The 16,190-nt window shown below is 36.2% G+C and overlaps 1 protein-coding gene across 1 annotated transcript in view; it reads right to left on the bottom strand.

The window, feature by feature from the left end:
* ARHGAP5 (Rho GTPase activating protein 5) overlaps positions 1-16,190 on the bottom strand; it is a 46,573-nt gene that overhangs the window by 11,858 nt on the left and 18,525 nt on the right. Inside the window, exon 4 of the mRNA XM_066188404.1 lies at positions 10,409-10,556. Within this exon, the coding sequence (XP_066044501.1) occupies positions 10,409-10,556 (148 nt within the window). The remainder of the gene's footprint in view (positions 1-10,408; positions 10,557-16,190) is intronic.

The following is a 16,190-nucleotide window of genomic DNA, read 5'->3' as shown; positions in this document are numbered from 1 at the left end:
AATGAGAAAGTTCATCCTGATAATCACACCATTACCCAAGACATTTTTCTTTTTATATTTAGAACCTACTAAGGAATATAAACAATTTATAGTTCCGTAATTCTTCAAGTTACCTTTATGGGTGCAAAATTAACCATACACCAGATTTCCATAACACTACATGGGTTTATTAACAATTCACAGGTTTCACAGCCTTATGAAACCTCTTGGCCTTTTGCCATCATAGGCCAATACCTGAATGCATTTTAGATCATCAGATCAATACTTAACTGCTCTGTCACACTACAACCCATCTTTTAAGTGTCTTTAAAGTTACCAAGAACCATTAGGAATCCTATTAAAATGTTCGAAGTACAGAAAGCACTTGACTGGTTCAGAAGGATTATTTTCTTCTTCATGTCTCAACAACACATCTCTTTACTGGCTGTACCAAGGATAATTCAGTAAGCACTTCTTCAATAAACTTCCATGTCCATCATCTAGCTTTCCAATTCCATAGCCAAGCGTTTTCCTCTTGTAAATACCCACCTCAACGGCCCCTTCAAAAAATCTGAGCCTTGTTCACTGATATCCTTAAACACCACCAGAAGGTGGAATTTGGTGGCACAGGGCAAAAAGTGGCTTCAATGATTCAGTGATTTTCACATCTTGAAAGGAGTTTCAAGCATGCCTTTAAGAAAAGGTCCCAAATGTTTTAAGTGTGATCACAGCCAGAAACACTTTACATTCCTCTTCCAAAAGCCGTAAATAAATACAAAAGACCACTGGTAGATAAGAACCAGCTAGATCAAGATTCTCTTTGTCTAGTATGAGAGAATTCTCCATTGGAGACCCTATCGCCTCAGGTTAGTCTTTGCTTTATCCAATTACAATTCAATGTCTTTCTGCACAAAGGAAACTGCATGTGCTGCAATAGCAGTTTCTGAGAAATCTGACCCAGTCACTGTTTAGTAGGAGTGTATAAACCTTGAATACTTGAACTGGCTCCTCTGGAGACATATGCTCTGGTGTGGTATCTGTGTGTATCTATAATAAAAGAGCGAGAGATAGAAAGCACTCAACATTTCTTTTTTCTGACAGCATTTTAAAAATTAGGTTCCTTCATCTGCAAACCTCTTGATTTTTCAGAAATTTTTTCCATGTTTTTACTCTAGCTAGCTTTACAACACTTCTATGTTTAAATAACTAGATCCTCCTTACATCACATCACAATAACCAATATTTATTTCGAGGCAGTGCACATCCCCTCCACCTAAACTACTCTTTTCCCAAAGTACCTCCTAGTGCCTAATAAATTCTCTTGCACCTTCTTTTGTGCTGCCAGTTGTGACCAGGGCTCCATCACATCTAACTGGAACTTCACCATGTGGAGTTCAAAGCACTTCAGAGAAAATGGTAAGGTGGATCTGCACCTATGTGCCTGATCAGTCTGTAGGACACTCCCACTCTTAGGCTCCAAAATATTTCCACAACTTGCTTCCTCCGCGGAACATTGTAACTTCAGCATAAGGGAAGAACAGAGTCTACCTGGCACAATATCCATTTTCCATACCATACACTATGTAGTATATGCCTGAGGAGAGATGTAGAAAGGACAGGAGAGGAAAAACCAAAATCTGCCAGCAATCTATTTGTAGTATATCCTCCCAGCTTTCTGCAGGTGGTGGTTTACATAGGCATTTGAAAAAGGTGTTGCAATAGCCACCTGAGGATATATCCTTCACTGATTCACCAAAACCCCTTCAAGTAATTTACTTGTAGTCTTTACAACACGGTGAATGCAGTTTTGTCATTCCAGAATGTACATTATGAAAGCACACTGAGTTTATGCTCAGTACTTGAAGTTTGTACAATTTTTTTTCTCAACAAGAAGCAGTAACTTCTCTACATTTTCCCAGTGCCAGTTTTTTAAATTTATGTAATTTCCCCAGAAATGTTCTAAGCTAATCAATTTGGTGCATCTTTATCCAAGAGTTACTATTACTCCCATATGTATTATCTTTTCCAATTCTTTCCCATTCTCAGAAAGGCTGAACCAAATAGCAACCTGCATCAGAATTGTGTTTATAGCATGGCATTATGTAATAGCATTATTTTTCTTCCTCCATAACACTTACTCTTTTTTTTGCTTGCTTGATAGCAAGTACAGAGAGTTTAATTTTCCAGAGAGCTGTCTATGATGATTTCAAAGCCTTTTCCCAAGTGACAACAGCTATACTAACATTTAGACTGCTGAAAAGTCAGAGTGTCTGCTAACAACATCCACAGCCAGGTTCCACTATCATGTTCTGTCTGTGTTTCTGAATACATGCCACAATCACAGCAAATCTGTCTCTCCCAGTTCAATTCCTTCCTCTACAGTGGCCAATGGAACTTTTCATTCTCCACTACAATAGCTGAGACTATCATTCCCACACTTATCTTTGCAAATTTGGTGATCTGTATATTTCTCTAATTTTACTCCATGGATTGATCTGGTATACCTCTTTTCAACCCCTATGCTACAACACAAGACTAAAGGAACCGCCAATTTACTGATCCAAACCAGTAATTTCTATGTACACCTAGAAAATCTATAATTACTGAGCAAAGAAGACAAAGTAAGAATCTCATTAGCTTTACTTATATAAAACATATTTATGTGTCCTTACCAACACTGACATTTAAAGTCCCATGACATTCAACTCACATACTGAAAATCAGAACCAAAAATAAGTGCCTTGCTGCTTCTTGCAATAAAACAATCTATAGCATATTGAAATGTTCAATAAGCACTGTAAGGAAATAAACAGCACTTTTAGAATGACCCTTACAGTACGAAGCTCTCCAAAGCTGAATTAACATTTCCATAATTTACACTAACTGATTATTAAACAAGGTCTCAATCATTTTATGAAGTGTCATTCAAGCCCCTATTTTACGGCCTGCCCATTTCAAAACAAGAATACAAGACTACAATTAACATGACATTATGCACGTGCCTAGGAAAAGGTAGGTGCATTCTTTGCATCATTAAAAATGGGTGACAACTGAAAGCACTGCAGTTTTCCAGGCATATAGCTGCTTGGTCACTTTGGGTCTGAGAATGCTGAGGGAATAAATGGAGCAGCATAACTATCGTACATACCCTGGCATCTTGGTTCTACCTGCCTTGTTTAGGAATTCTTTATATAATTCCCATGATGCTTCCTTTGAAGAGATACCTCATTAGCAATACAACTCAAGTGCACGACATGTGTTTCATAAGTATTTCAAAACATTATTTGTTTACAGTTTTCAGTGATTCTCTCGCAATACTAAATTAATGCATGCGCTCCTCCCCTGTCTGGTAGTCAGTCTTCCATCAGGAGAAATGACTGATGCCTGTTTTACCCTCTGGAGTTTATTTCTTCTCTGTTGATTAATTCCAAAGTTACAAAACAAACTGGTGTACAGTCTTCTAACTACTGAAACCTATTCTATGCCAATTTTGAAGTGATCACGGAAGGAATTCTCTGAAGAACATCTACTGCAACCTCCTGCCCAAATAACAGTCAACACTAAACTCAGATTCGGATGCTTATCTAAACTTCCCTTTAGTATCTCCAAGATACCCCACAATCTCTCTGGGTAAACTGAACCAGTGCTTTAATAACCTTCAGAGCAAGTATTCCCCTTCTTTCTAATTAGAAGCTCCTAAGTTAATGACATTGTACTTCAGTTCTTTAGCCTAGCTGCACCTTATCAGTAACCTCCTCATAGGTATGGGAAGCTGCTTCTGTGTACCTCCTCAGCGTCCTTCTCTCCAAGCTGAATAAACCTACCTATTAGGAACTCCAGCCCCTGACCCTCTTTTGCTAGACTCAAGTTTGTCAACACCTTTCTTGCAGCGTTTCAGATGATATCCAACAGGTGTAGAACAAAAATTAGTAACCATTATCTACTGTGGTAGTGCCTGCCCTTCTACTAGGACAGTCCAATACAGAAGGAACGATCAGCCTATTCTCCACCATGACCACAAGATCCTTTTCTTTAGCACTGATATGGACTCAGTCAAGTGCTCAGCATGTACTACTGCAGGGGTTTAGTCCTCGAAATTCTAGTTGAAAGGCCTGGCATCTGTCCTCACTGAATTCCTTCAGGGTCCTGCTATCCCATTCCTCCAGCTTGTCTATGTTCCCTTGAGCAGAAGCCCAGGTCTTAAATACATTAACCACACCACCCACTCTAGAAACACTCACCAACTTGATGTGGGTACAAAATGTGTTGTGGAGCTATTTAAGCCAGAATCAAGAGTAACAGTCATGGCCTGTGAGCGTTTTTTGCTAAACATAAAGCTTCATGGGCAGCTGAGTCAACTTAACTGAACAATATGACTGAGGAGAATGGTCTCACTCCCCTGCCTCACCAATCACTGCTTCTGTCCTTCCCTTGCTCCTGCTCCCTGCCTTACACTTGTTTCGGCACATATTTGTCTGTTAACTTACCAGCTGTAATACTACACAGCAGGACTTTTACCAGTTTTGCTGATTCAGAGACATCTGAAAAGTGCCCAAAATGAAAAGTGACAGAAACTCATACACCAGGCCAAGGGGGTGACCTGTTCTGCTCTCCCTGCCCAACACAACAGGTTCCTAAAACCTTCTAGCTCTCCCAAGCCCCTTGAATAAAATCAATAATCAGTCTTGGATTTCTGGATTTTCCAGCCACTAGGAATATATTTCAATGATTTCTTTACCACAACAAGCACTGCTGATTAATTTTCTTTGCCTATTCCTACCAAACCTCATTCTCTGGTGACAAAGTTTTCCTTATCTATACTGTCAGTGTAAAAATCTAGCCTCACAGCAGATTCAGCATAAAAGACCATGGTGTAAGCTAGGTTTGAAGGAAATTCTAAGAAGGCAATATGCTTTTACATGAATTATCCCAAAACTGTAAATTTAGGAGCATTACAAAAATGGTCTCAGTATCAAAAGCAGTAATTATTGTACATATACCAGGTACACAATTTTTAATTTCACTTGTAGTTCTCCATAGGAACCATGTGAGATAGAGACATTTAGCTCTGTCAAATTCCTTCTTCCATCTTTATTCCATTCTTTGTCTTACATAAACTGAGTAACTAAATTATTAAAACCAATTCCTTCTAATAAGCTTCTCTTTGCTAAATTATTTCATATACAATTAAGACTCAATGTTATCAGTTTTCTATGAAGTATGGAATCTAAAATTTATAATCTGGTCAATGAAGTACATGGATAACAATAGTGTCTAATAAATTAAAAACATATGAAAACTCAGAGGAACAAAAAAACATTAAAATACTGATATTAAAGTTGAGTATCAGCAAGAACTATGTGGACTCAATGGCAAAACTGCTAGTATTTGTAATGTTAATTTCATGTCTCCTTCCTTGGTAAAACAGAATGAAATATAATCTATACCGAACTTTTCACCAATGCAGGAACAAATAGAAAAAGTAAATCCAAAATACAAAAAAATTCTGAAATATTAAAGAAAAACTTCATCAGCTAATAGTATCAGTTAGCATAAATAGTCTTGCCTGAACTATTTCAAGTTTGGGAAAACTTAAAAATCAACAACAGGTGTTTAATAGTACACAAACGGTCCATGGAATAGTTCATCACTAAATTTGAGGAATGTGAAATATAAAACAGCATAAAAATGTTACCAACGAAACACTCAAGCTAGAAAGTTGGCATAAACACGTACACTTTTTACACTTACAACTGGACATTCAATAAATTATTTCCACTTCATTGCAATACAAAATTCAAACCATATCAACATTCTGCTGAAGACAGTAAATTAGCCTTCAGAAATCTGTTCCTCTTTCTCAGAGTATTGAATATCTACCTTATTCTCTCCACAATAACTCTTGGAGAAACACAGAATTCATGCAATTCATACAGCTAAACCGTTTAGTTTCAAAAAGTATCTCAATTCTGCTACCTCTATTTAAAAAAAAATAAAATGAGTTGCACTATGAAAGGTAATAGTCTACATTGGATTTTTTTATTTAAAAATAGCAGGTAATCTATTTTCCAGCATATCTTAGCATAGCAACATTACACTTCTATTCAAAAACAGCCACTACAGTTTTCTTAAAAATCAAAACTCTAGCTTCCTTACTAAACACATTTTCACAAACCTAGTTTACAGAAATCCAGTACACTTTAAAAGTTCATTTCAAATGATGCAACCAAATGAAGTTCTTTTCAGGCTATCAGGAGAAAGCAAAAAACAGGCCAGGACAACTGTATCATCAAAAGGCTCTTTTGGAAGCCCAGAACCAAAAATAGCAACCAATGACAGTCAATTTATATAGCTGCCCTCATGGGCAAGTTAAAAAACAATTTGCAACGGATGTGACAGAGGTAAAAGCACACAAATATCATACATGTCACGAGTGACAGGAAAGTGTTCATAAAGTCCGTAAAAGGTTACAGGTAAGATCACAATATCTTTACCAAAAATCAGTTTTCTTGAAAACATTATATATTTATATCAAGAGGCTTAGTGGAAAACTTGGTAATTCACCATTGGCAAGTTACTTACCTGAAAGAAAAAAAAAATCTTTTGACCTTCTTGTTCAGTGAACCAAGAAAGAGCTCTGACAACCAACCAAAATATTACTCATCCTGCTATAATTACAATGGATTCAAAAATTAAAGGCTTGGATAGAAAAAAAGGCTTTCCTATAATCATGGACAACATAGAAGCACAGAAGCAAAATTCTTTTACAATATTTAGCGAATCTTTCCTCCTTTCTTATCCAGAAGTGACAGTGGTATGAAATTTAAGATGTTCTCACATGGTATTGTGATTTGTTTTTAATCAATAGATTCCACAAAACCCAGAATTATGTGCTATTGCTGCTTTGTGCTCTCAGTACCAGTGGCAGTGCAGACTGCTGTGAAATGGAGGTTCTAACACATTCACAGTTTACCAGCTTTACATCTACTCAGGTATTAACCTGCCCCCCAGTTTCTGCTTCCAATACTATCAAAAAGATTATGAGGGGATTCAAGCTCTGTATTTTACTTCAAAAACTAATTGGTTGGCTCAGTAAAGGTAAACAAGTTTAGAATAAAGCCTTTAGTCGAAAAATACTACAGAGGAACACAGAGACAATAACCTTCACCTATAAGCACAGACTTAGGATCCCTTATCTTTACCAGATCACCCTTTACCTTGACAGGAAATACACGGGGGGTTTTTTCAGAAGGAAAAAAAATCTGTTGATTTATAAGAGACTAGAACTTTTTAGCTCCTGAATTTACTTTAGTTTTTGCAGACTGTCCCTCTTCTACTGATACGCACTTTTTTTCTTTTTTTTTTCTTTTTTTTTTTTTTTTTTTTGGTGAGGATATTCCAGAACATTATGGTAAAACAAAAAGCTAATGGTATTTTCTGCATGTGCTCAATTCTTTAAGGTTTATGGTGAAGTGAGAATCTTCAAAGGCACTTTAAGGTACTACTGTCTCATCTAGGCATCTGAAATAGACAAAACTGTTCTTCACACTGTGGACTTTCTAGCCTCAGTCAAAATTTAAATGTGTGGGTACAAAGCATTGCCTTGTATAATTTCATGAGACAGAAATAGGAAACATTAAAAATTAAGATTAGCCCTTCAAATCGAGATTAATCACATCTTCACAAATTCAGCCACAATCCAAATGACATAGGAAGGAGCTGAACAGCATGAAAGTACCTGAAGAGGAAACACTAAACAATTACATCCTCTGTAAGAGAAATACACAGATGAGCTGGGTTGGAAAAGACTGCACTTCTTGGTTAAAAAGACAGTGATAATAAACACTGGTTTTCAGTGCAGTTCAAACTGACAGCAGGCTAACTAGCTAAGAGACAGATGAGTACTGAATGACTCCCCAGGGCCAAGCAGCTTTACCATACAGGAATGGTTCCATTCTGAACTCCAGCCTGGAGCCAACAGGTCCTGGCTTGCCTTGTGCAGACTGATAATCTCCAAAACCAGATCTGTGGAATTTTCCCAGACAGTCCCAAAGTCAATGATGTGAGTCTATCTCAGTACAGGATGTGAAGACAATGCAAGTGAACATTCTTTTCTCTCAAAGGCAATAAATCCATTCTATCAGAATCCTGCTTGAAACTCAAATACCTGCAGCATATTAATCCAGTATAAAAATAATACACACCAGAAATAAAACTGCCACAGCCAAGTATGGAAGCTGAAAACAACACCAAACCTACTTACACAGAATCCAGAGTAGGAGAAAGAAAATTTCAACACAGATCAAAAGTAGAGGTTTTGTTCTAAGGGCTTAACAAAACTAGGAAGACAACTAGTGTCTTCACAGTCACAAACTACACAGAGGGCACGATGTTTGTCCAGCTTACATTTATGGGCAGAATTAAAATTCTCCAGGCATACAGTAACATTCCAGGATTGAACTAACATATACATAATGCAGCTACTAATGGAAAAGTGCCTTCTGAGCCACCACTTTTGAGGAGACCCTACATTTTGAACACATAGCAGCTTAACCCAGCATCTTATTTTCCCAAGACAGGTCTTGAAAACAGATGTGCTAACTCTTTTGGCTGGTTGTATGGTTTGATGGTTACAAGGCAAGAAAAAGACAACAAATAATGTTCCCACACTATTACAGTTCTCTCTCTCACCCACAAGCTGGTGAAAATTCTTTGGGAGAAATACTTTCTTTTGAAAGTTTACCACAAATATGGCAATACTTTTAAGCAAATAAAACTTTTAGAACTGGACTTATAAATTTGTTGTTTGAAAGTATTCTTAAAAAGTGAAACATGCTAAAATTAAATTACTGCTAGATTCCACAAACTCTTGAAATTGGTCTTCAATACCAGTTAATATCTGTTTTATACAGCTATGCATAGTAGCTGTATGTAGCCACTTTTAAAGAACACCAATGATAGTGACTCACCTATAAATTACCTATAAATTTGTTTTGGGGATTTTTTTGCTACAGAAAACAGCAAACACAACATAAACATATTAAACTGCCTATGCCACTCTATTACTTCTTGCCCTTCGTCCTCCTTTCCCATTTTTAACTGAGTGAGGTAGAAAAAGCAAAAGAGGGCAGAAAATACAGCTCTTACCTTTAATCCATAGAAAGTAAAGGTTAAAGACAGATCTATACTAATATCTCTGACTACAAAAAGATCAGTGTCTGAGGTTTCACCTGATTTTTTGACTGCAATAATGCAGTATGCAAGTCTTCAAAAACAGCTATAAGGCTTACCACCTGTGGTAATTATTTCAAAACACTATTCTTACAGATGGCACCAAAACTGAATTTTACTATAAGAAAGAAAAACTTTATACTCTTGCTAAAACTGCTATCATCTTACAGCCAAAACTGTATTAGAGATCTAAGCAAATTTAGAAAAAAATGCTGTTTTACCTTGCACTAAACAACACCCCATTGCAGACACACATCAAAAGATGGTCCTGCACATGTTTCAGTTCAGTCACACTGTCATTTACTTCAAATAGAGCAATATAGCACTTACAAAACTTCAGAGCAAGGAAGCTAACAGAAAACTAGTGCTCACAATCTTTAAAAACAAACAAAAAACTTCTCACAAAACCCCAAACAAAACCCAATCACACATCACTCCCAAACCTCAAAACAAATCCCCACTCCTAACAGTAGTCTTCTGTTTGACCAGCAAAATCGTCCTACTTGCCTCATGGTCACACAGTAAATAGGCTGAAAGCAGGACAAACACACAACCAGGAAGCCAGGGAGAAAGGAGACAGAGAAAACCGTACTGTGAAATTTCACTCCAAACACAAACATGTTAATATTTCACATTCAACTGGGAAATTACATCTTAAACAGATTAACATTTTTCATGGAGAATTACACAGTATTTAGAAAATAAGTGTTTCTGTCTCTGAAACAAGTTAAAATGCAAAACCAGGTTTACCTTCAAAATCAAGAACACAAGCTGACTAATCATACCAAGCCAGAAGCCATTTAAAGTACCTGTTTTCTATAACTGGAAAAGGTGAATTTCAGAGCTTTCAAACACATGAAGTAAAACACAGTGGCAACAGTGACACATGTAAGACTGGACTGCCATTTGGTTAAATTTCATTTGGCATTAGAAAATTATATAAGTTTTTTAAATTACAGGGAACATGTTAAACGTCAGACATTTGTCAAAAAGTACTTAAGTATATAAAAGAAGTCAAAAAACCATCACATATTAAGCATAAAATTTAGAAAACACATTCTGCTTTTCAAATGTGCCTAGCTCACAATTACTTATATCTATGATAAAATTCTAAAAGTACTTTAAAACAGGAAATGAGAAGATTTTACTCATTAGGCAAAATGAGAAAGTCTTTCCTCTAACAGTCCTCCTATCTTACCTGTATCTTCAATGAATTGCACACATTTTTCAACAAACAGAGGTATTGGTTTCTCAGGTGTAACCAAATCCTGTAGGGGCATCCCAAAGTAATTACTTTCCCAGTTTCTACGGATTGGAGGATTGAATGTCTTAGTTTTCTTTTTTGGCTACAACAAAACAGAATTATTTAAGTAATATTCAAGCAACACTTTAACCAACTCTAATTTCAATCATTCAGTAAACACAACCAGAACATACATCTATCAGACATTAAAATTCCTCTACAGCAAATTGAATGAATACAAATTAAATGTACTTTTAAAATTATAAAATACTTAACTTATAAAGTAATAATACATTAGATAAAAAGAACTCAACTTCTAAAAGTCTTGATCCTTTTTGTATTATGTTAGAAACAGGATTACCCAGTATATCAGTAACTGAAAGACCACAGGAACAGAAGTAGACACCACTTGTTCAGAGTGCTGTGACTTGTTTAGAGTCTTTCAGCACTGCTCACAGGAACCACATGTGAACCACACCTCTTCAGAAATTGTCGGGATAGGACTCTGGTGTCATAAAACCAAAACAAGGTTGGTGTCTTCTGCATGTATTTAAAGATACTAAAAAATCTTTACCGCGCAACTATACAAGAAACATGATGATGGAGAACATCTACCAAGCAATCAAGACTTGCAGTAAAAGCTTCAGGCACTCATACTAAGCATGAATGCTTTGTTACAGGCACAGGATTTTAGCCAAAAGGAGGTTTGCACCCAATCAAATCTAAGATGATGAGTTTCATATGGAGTTTTCCTGGTTTTATTGGTTTTTTCCACTGAGAAGGACTTTTATCAGTGGAACTGATAAATCAGCCTTGGATGATTACAAGAATTATATTGTATCAGATACCATAATTCATCTCTGAATACTGATGAAAATATAAATTACATCAAAATGCTATTTAGGCAGCATCCAGTTCAGATGAGCAACAGCTGAAAGGGCTAAGCTGAAGCTAAACAATGTATAAATATAAAACTCAGTGAAAACATCTTTGTCAAATGTTAAATGAAAGCTCATTTTAGATAGATTTATTAAGGTAGTAAAGGAAGGAAAAAAATTCAATTTTTTTCCCCCCCAAGGTGTTCAGTACACATCTCCACCATGGCAGAATAAATGAAGCAAGATATACTCAAGACTGTATATTTGAGATCAACATGACAGGAAAAGGTTCTGTGTGTCTCTCAGAAAGCAGTCAGGTAAATGGAGTAATAAACTTGGACTCTACAGAAATTTTATGAAAATAACAAATATTATCTGTGTAGAATACCTGCACCTAGTATGAAATATTTTACACAGCTACAAAATTGGAGTAAAGCATGCTCTTTTCTAATAATAGCCCAGCTTTTAGAAGACAGGTTGTAAGGGACTGCCATATCACATCTGACATTATGCACACAGAAACACAAAGGTTTCTTAGAGGAACTCTTTACCTGAAAACAGTTTAAATCCCCAATTTGGAAAGTGAAAATTTATCTAAAGAACTTAATGAAGCATAAAGAACAAAAGAATAAAGAGAAAAAGGAAAGAGAAAACCCCAACCCTGAAGTCCTTTGCAAACTGGTCTAAAGGCAGAGTAGAATGTGAAATTACAATTTCACAAGGCAGTTACAACAAGTTTATCAGCTATTTCTCATTAGGTATCATTATGTATTTTGTAACTTTCCTGTCCAATATTGATTAAAATACCTCTCATTATTTTCCTTTCTTTTGGGGTATGTGAGTGCATGAACCCTCCACTGACAGCATAAAACAAATCCTCCCACAAATACCACTATCTACGTGATCTTTACAAAAAGTAGTTCTATAAATTAAAAACAAAACTTTAAGGCTTTAAGAAAAACCAACATGCTATTTCCTGATTTTAGACTTCCATGCTTTCCTGAAGCTGTTGGTCTGGATTTCTTAAGTGGAGAACTTGTTCTGAACAAAAAGGTGTTCTGTGCAAAAGACCTGATCTTTGCCAAAAGACCAACTGACTCCAGGGAAAAAAAGACAGGTCTTATTTCTAACAAAAGTATGTCTTGGTGAAAGCTTTTCTTTAATCCCTGTTCCCCACTCCAAGAAAACAGCATTTTTTATGATCCATCAGACATTGAATGGAACTTTTAGATTTGCTAGTCAAGACAATGACTACCACAATTTTTTTCCGTGTAAAATTAACTTTTAATATATCACTAATGAAACAATGAACAGAAACTGTTAAACATTAAATTACACATTTAGCAAAACAGCACCTGAGTAAGGTGAACCATTTCAAAATTCCTAGATTTTGGCAGAGAGATTATGATTTTGCCCCAGGTATTTTTAGCTTGATCATTCTCCCCAATACACCTACGCTCTACAATGCAGCAGTCACGTAATAGTGCATGCAGCAAGTGCTAATCTAGCCACAGCCAAAAACAATTTTGTGTGATTCTCTTCCATCATCATAAGAAAGGACCAAGAGGCACCAACTTAAAGAAGACAAGAACCAGCACTTTTGTTACTTAAGCCTAGCAAAAAGCTCATTGTTCATATACCAATGTTTTCATGCTAGTAATTAAAACACAAGCCCAAGACATAACATTGAAATTCTTAGTTTTCCTACAGATCTGTGGGGCTTTCTATCATTTATTGCTGCACTTATGTTGAGCTTTCAGCATGGGTTTCACCACTTGCTTCTTGCCAAAGACAGCTTCTCTTCATACCCTAACAGAGGTTAATGCCAAACCTCCAACTGACCCTTATGTACTTTGGCAGGAAAGCATTTTAACTCTGAGAATTCCAAACTTGCCTTGCGTTGCATTTACTTGCAATATTGCTCTATTCTGCAGTTCCTCCACCACCAAAATGCCTGTTGCAAAAGATGAGCTAAAGTCCTCTTAACATAAGACAAGTTAAACACAAAAACATATAGTCTAGCATGGAACAGTATCCAAGTCTTGATTTCAAAACCAGAAATACCATTACAAAGAACATTAACTTTAAAAATATAGATGTAAAGAGTACTCAAGCTTAACCCTCTTGACTACAAGTACTAGGGAAGCAGCCAAGCAGCAATCATCTAAAGAGAAAGTAGGCTAAGACTTCAGCCAGCTGTGAGTCTTGACAGTACAACACACTTAAATAACATTTTTAAATTAACCGAGAAAATTAAAAACTGCCAAAATCCTATCAAGCCCCTTCATGGATGGGCTGCTTACTTTAGCAAGCCTTCTACACAAGGCATGTTTTTTTTCTTTCATTCCCATCCCACCAGAACTAGCATTAATCATTTATTTATTAAAGAAGAAATTTAGCCACTTCTCCATCTCCAAAAGATTTCACTACTACTTTTGATGCAAAGGAAAAGTCCTGCCTGCTTCCTCTGCAGTCAGCCCTACGGTCATGGAGGGAAAAGCCAATATTTTCAGAACTAGTAAAATACTTCATCAAACCACGCACCGTGAACAGCACTTATTTTATAGGCTTAATAAAAGTATTTGTAATCTCTAATTCATGGCTAGCTCTTCAGAAACTGTATGAAGTATCGATAATGCAGATCATTGTCCCTAACATGCTCTTCCATCCCTTCATACCTTCTGCCATTTTTAGAATTCCAGTTTGTTACACTATTTTAAACTACAAAGGCTCAAGAAGGTGTATGGCTCTAAATATGCGTATTAAGAGTGCTAAATTTGAACAGACAAAACCTGAAAGTACAGATTCTGATATCTCCTATATTCCTATATTCTTCAGGAGAAAAAGAAAATTCACTGCACAGTCTGAAGTAGACAGTGTTTTGCTAAATTAACCACTGAATTTACACAAGAACAGCTGAATAAAATTTTAAGTTGATCTCCCATTGCTCACATATTTACTATAATCTTACTCAAACTGAGATCAGCACACATGGGTTGTATGGTTCCTCACACTACTTCCATGATAGTTTTAACATAAAATTTCAGACAGTTTTGAAATTATAAAGGCAGCAAGCAAGTTTAAGCCTAGAAAAATAGATGACAAATGCACTGCTTTGTGTTCTAAAAAGTCAGAGTAAAATATGTGAGAATTCATCAAGATGCTGGTGGATTTTTCTTGCTGAAATACTGAGAAAAGCTTTCAGATTAATTTAAAGTAAAAAGCATCTTACAGTCATCTTGGTAAAAGGAAAATGGAAAGAAGCTTCTTTGGAAGCAACAAGTGCTGTCTGCAAACAGGGTTACAAGGCAGAATGTTTCAAAACAATGTTTCTCAGATTTAATTCAGCAATGCAGATGGAAACTCCATTCACAGAAAAAAAATCAGACCTTGAATAATCAAACTATTGATCACTGGCCAAAGAACCTAAATACTGAAATTCTTGCAATAGCATACCAACGAATTATAATTAAACAGTTAATTTACTATATTGTTTACAAGATTTCTATAGTTGGAATTTGTTTTCAGAAGTACATAAAAAAATTCAAAATAAGGCCCTGCCTTTCCCATTGCAAAAATTAATTCAGGATATTGGCTGTTCTTGATGTTGTGGGGAATAAAACCTAAACAACTATACTTTCTCTCTAAGAGGTGAACAAAACACAGACTAAATTAGACACTGAACAGATCTCAAAGTGTTCACAAAGATAAAGGCACTAAAGTAGGTGGGTAAAGTTTCAATACTCATCAATTCCATTGCAGAAACAAATAATAAGGTTTTTAATTGTCACTATACGGAATAGCTACAGGTTTCCACATCAGGCAGGCTTCCTGCTGAAGAGGGAATTACTAAATAATGACAAGGGTCAAAAATAACTTGCCATGATTTCATGAAATCATCTATAATAATTGACAAAGAGTTTTTTAAAATATTTACACTGGGCTTGTTTACACAGTGAGAGCAATGGAAAGCCAAGGACTACTGTGGTTTGGGCTTTACAGTAACGCATAAAATACATCAGTTGCAGCTTTAAGGTTAGTGAACTGGTTCTTCCTATCTAAGATATCAGAATGTAGGAATAAAAATATCAGGATCTTGCTGCTTCCTTCGGTAAGATCCTTTTCCTCTAGGAATTTTCATGCCCTTTCCTGACCTGAACTTTTCTGCAGTTTCTGTTGTTTTGTACCTCCAAACTCATTGGGTTAAACTGAAGACAAAAATAATTTATGATACAGTTTGCAAGGCTGCTGCTTTTGAAGTGTGCCAACACCAATAATGTTTACACTAGACCTTAATGTTAAAAATTATAAGTGAGACAAGCATCCACTTGCAATTCCCACTTCCAGTTTTTGATAAAGATATGGAGATGAATAAGCACACATCTCAGTTGGAGAGGACTAACTTGGCAAAGAAGAAACAGCTGAGACAAAGCTGCATTTTAACATTTTAGTCTGTGCTTGGCTCCTCTAACTTTGTGAACACCATGAAGGAAATATATAATCAAACACAGAAAGCATGTCAGCACAGGGGAGAACTCACTCTGCAGAATGCATTTTTTTTGCTATTTTGTTTAACAGCATAAAGGACAGGGTGCTTTTTTCCTAAGAGAAACTTTACAGAAGTATCTCTGTAGGTGAAGAAAAAAGGGCACTACAGTTTAACAAATATTAGCACACAACATGCACTTCAAATATTGAACAACATACACTTGAAATATTTCAAGCTCAGTGTGCACACACAACTACACATGAACGTGGCCTAAAAAGTCCTGTGATTCAAGCCACTCTGCTTGCTTTCCTCTCCTCCTGCTTACTTTGTCTCCATATTTATCCTCACCAGAAAAAGTTCAATGCTTCAT

The sequence above is a fragment of the Chamaea fasciata genome, unplaced genomic scaffold, assembly GCF_029207755.1.
Source record: "Chamaea fasciata isolate MVZ Bird 193981 ecotype frontalis unplaced genomic scaffold, bChaFas1.0.hap1 SCAF_7, whole genome shotgun sequence".
Lineage (NCBI taxonomy): Eukaryota > Metazoa > Chordata > Aves > Passeriformes > Sylviidae > Chamaea > Chamaea fasciata.
Note: the sequence above shows the minus strand (reverse complement) of the source record. Positions and strands in the feature narration are given on the sequence as shown.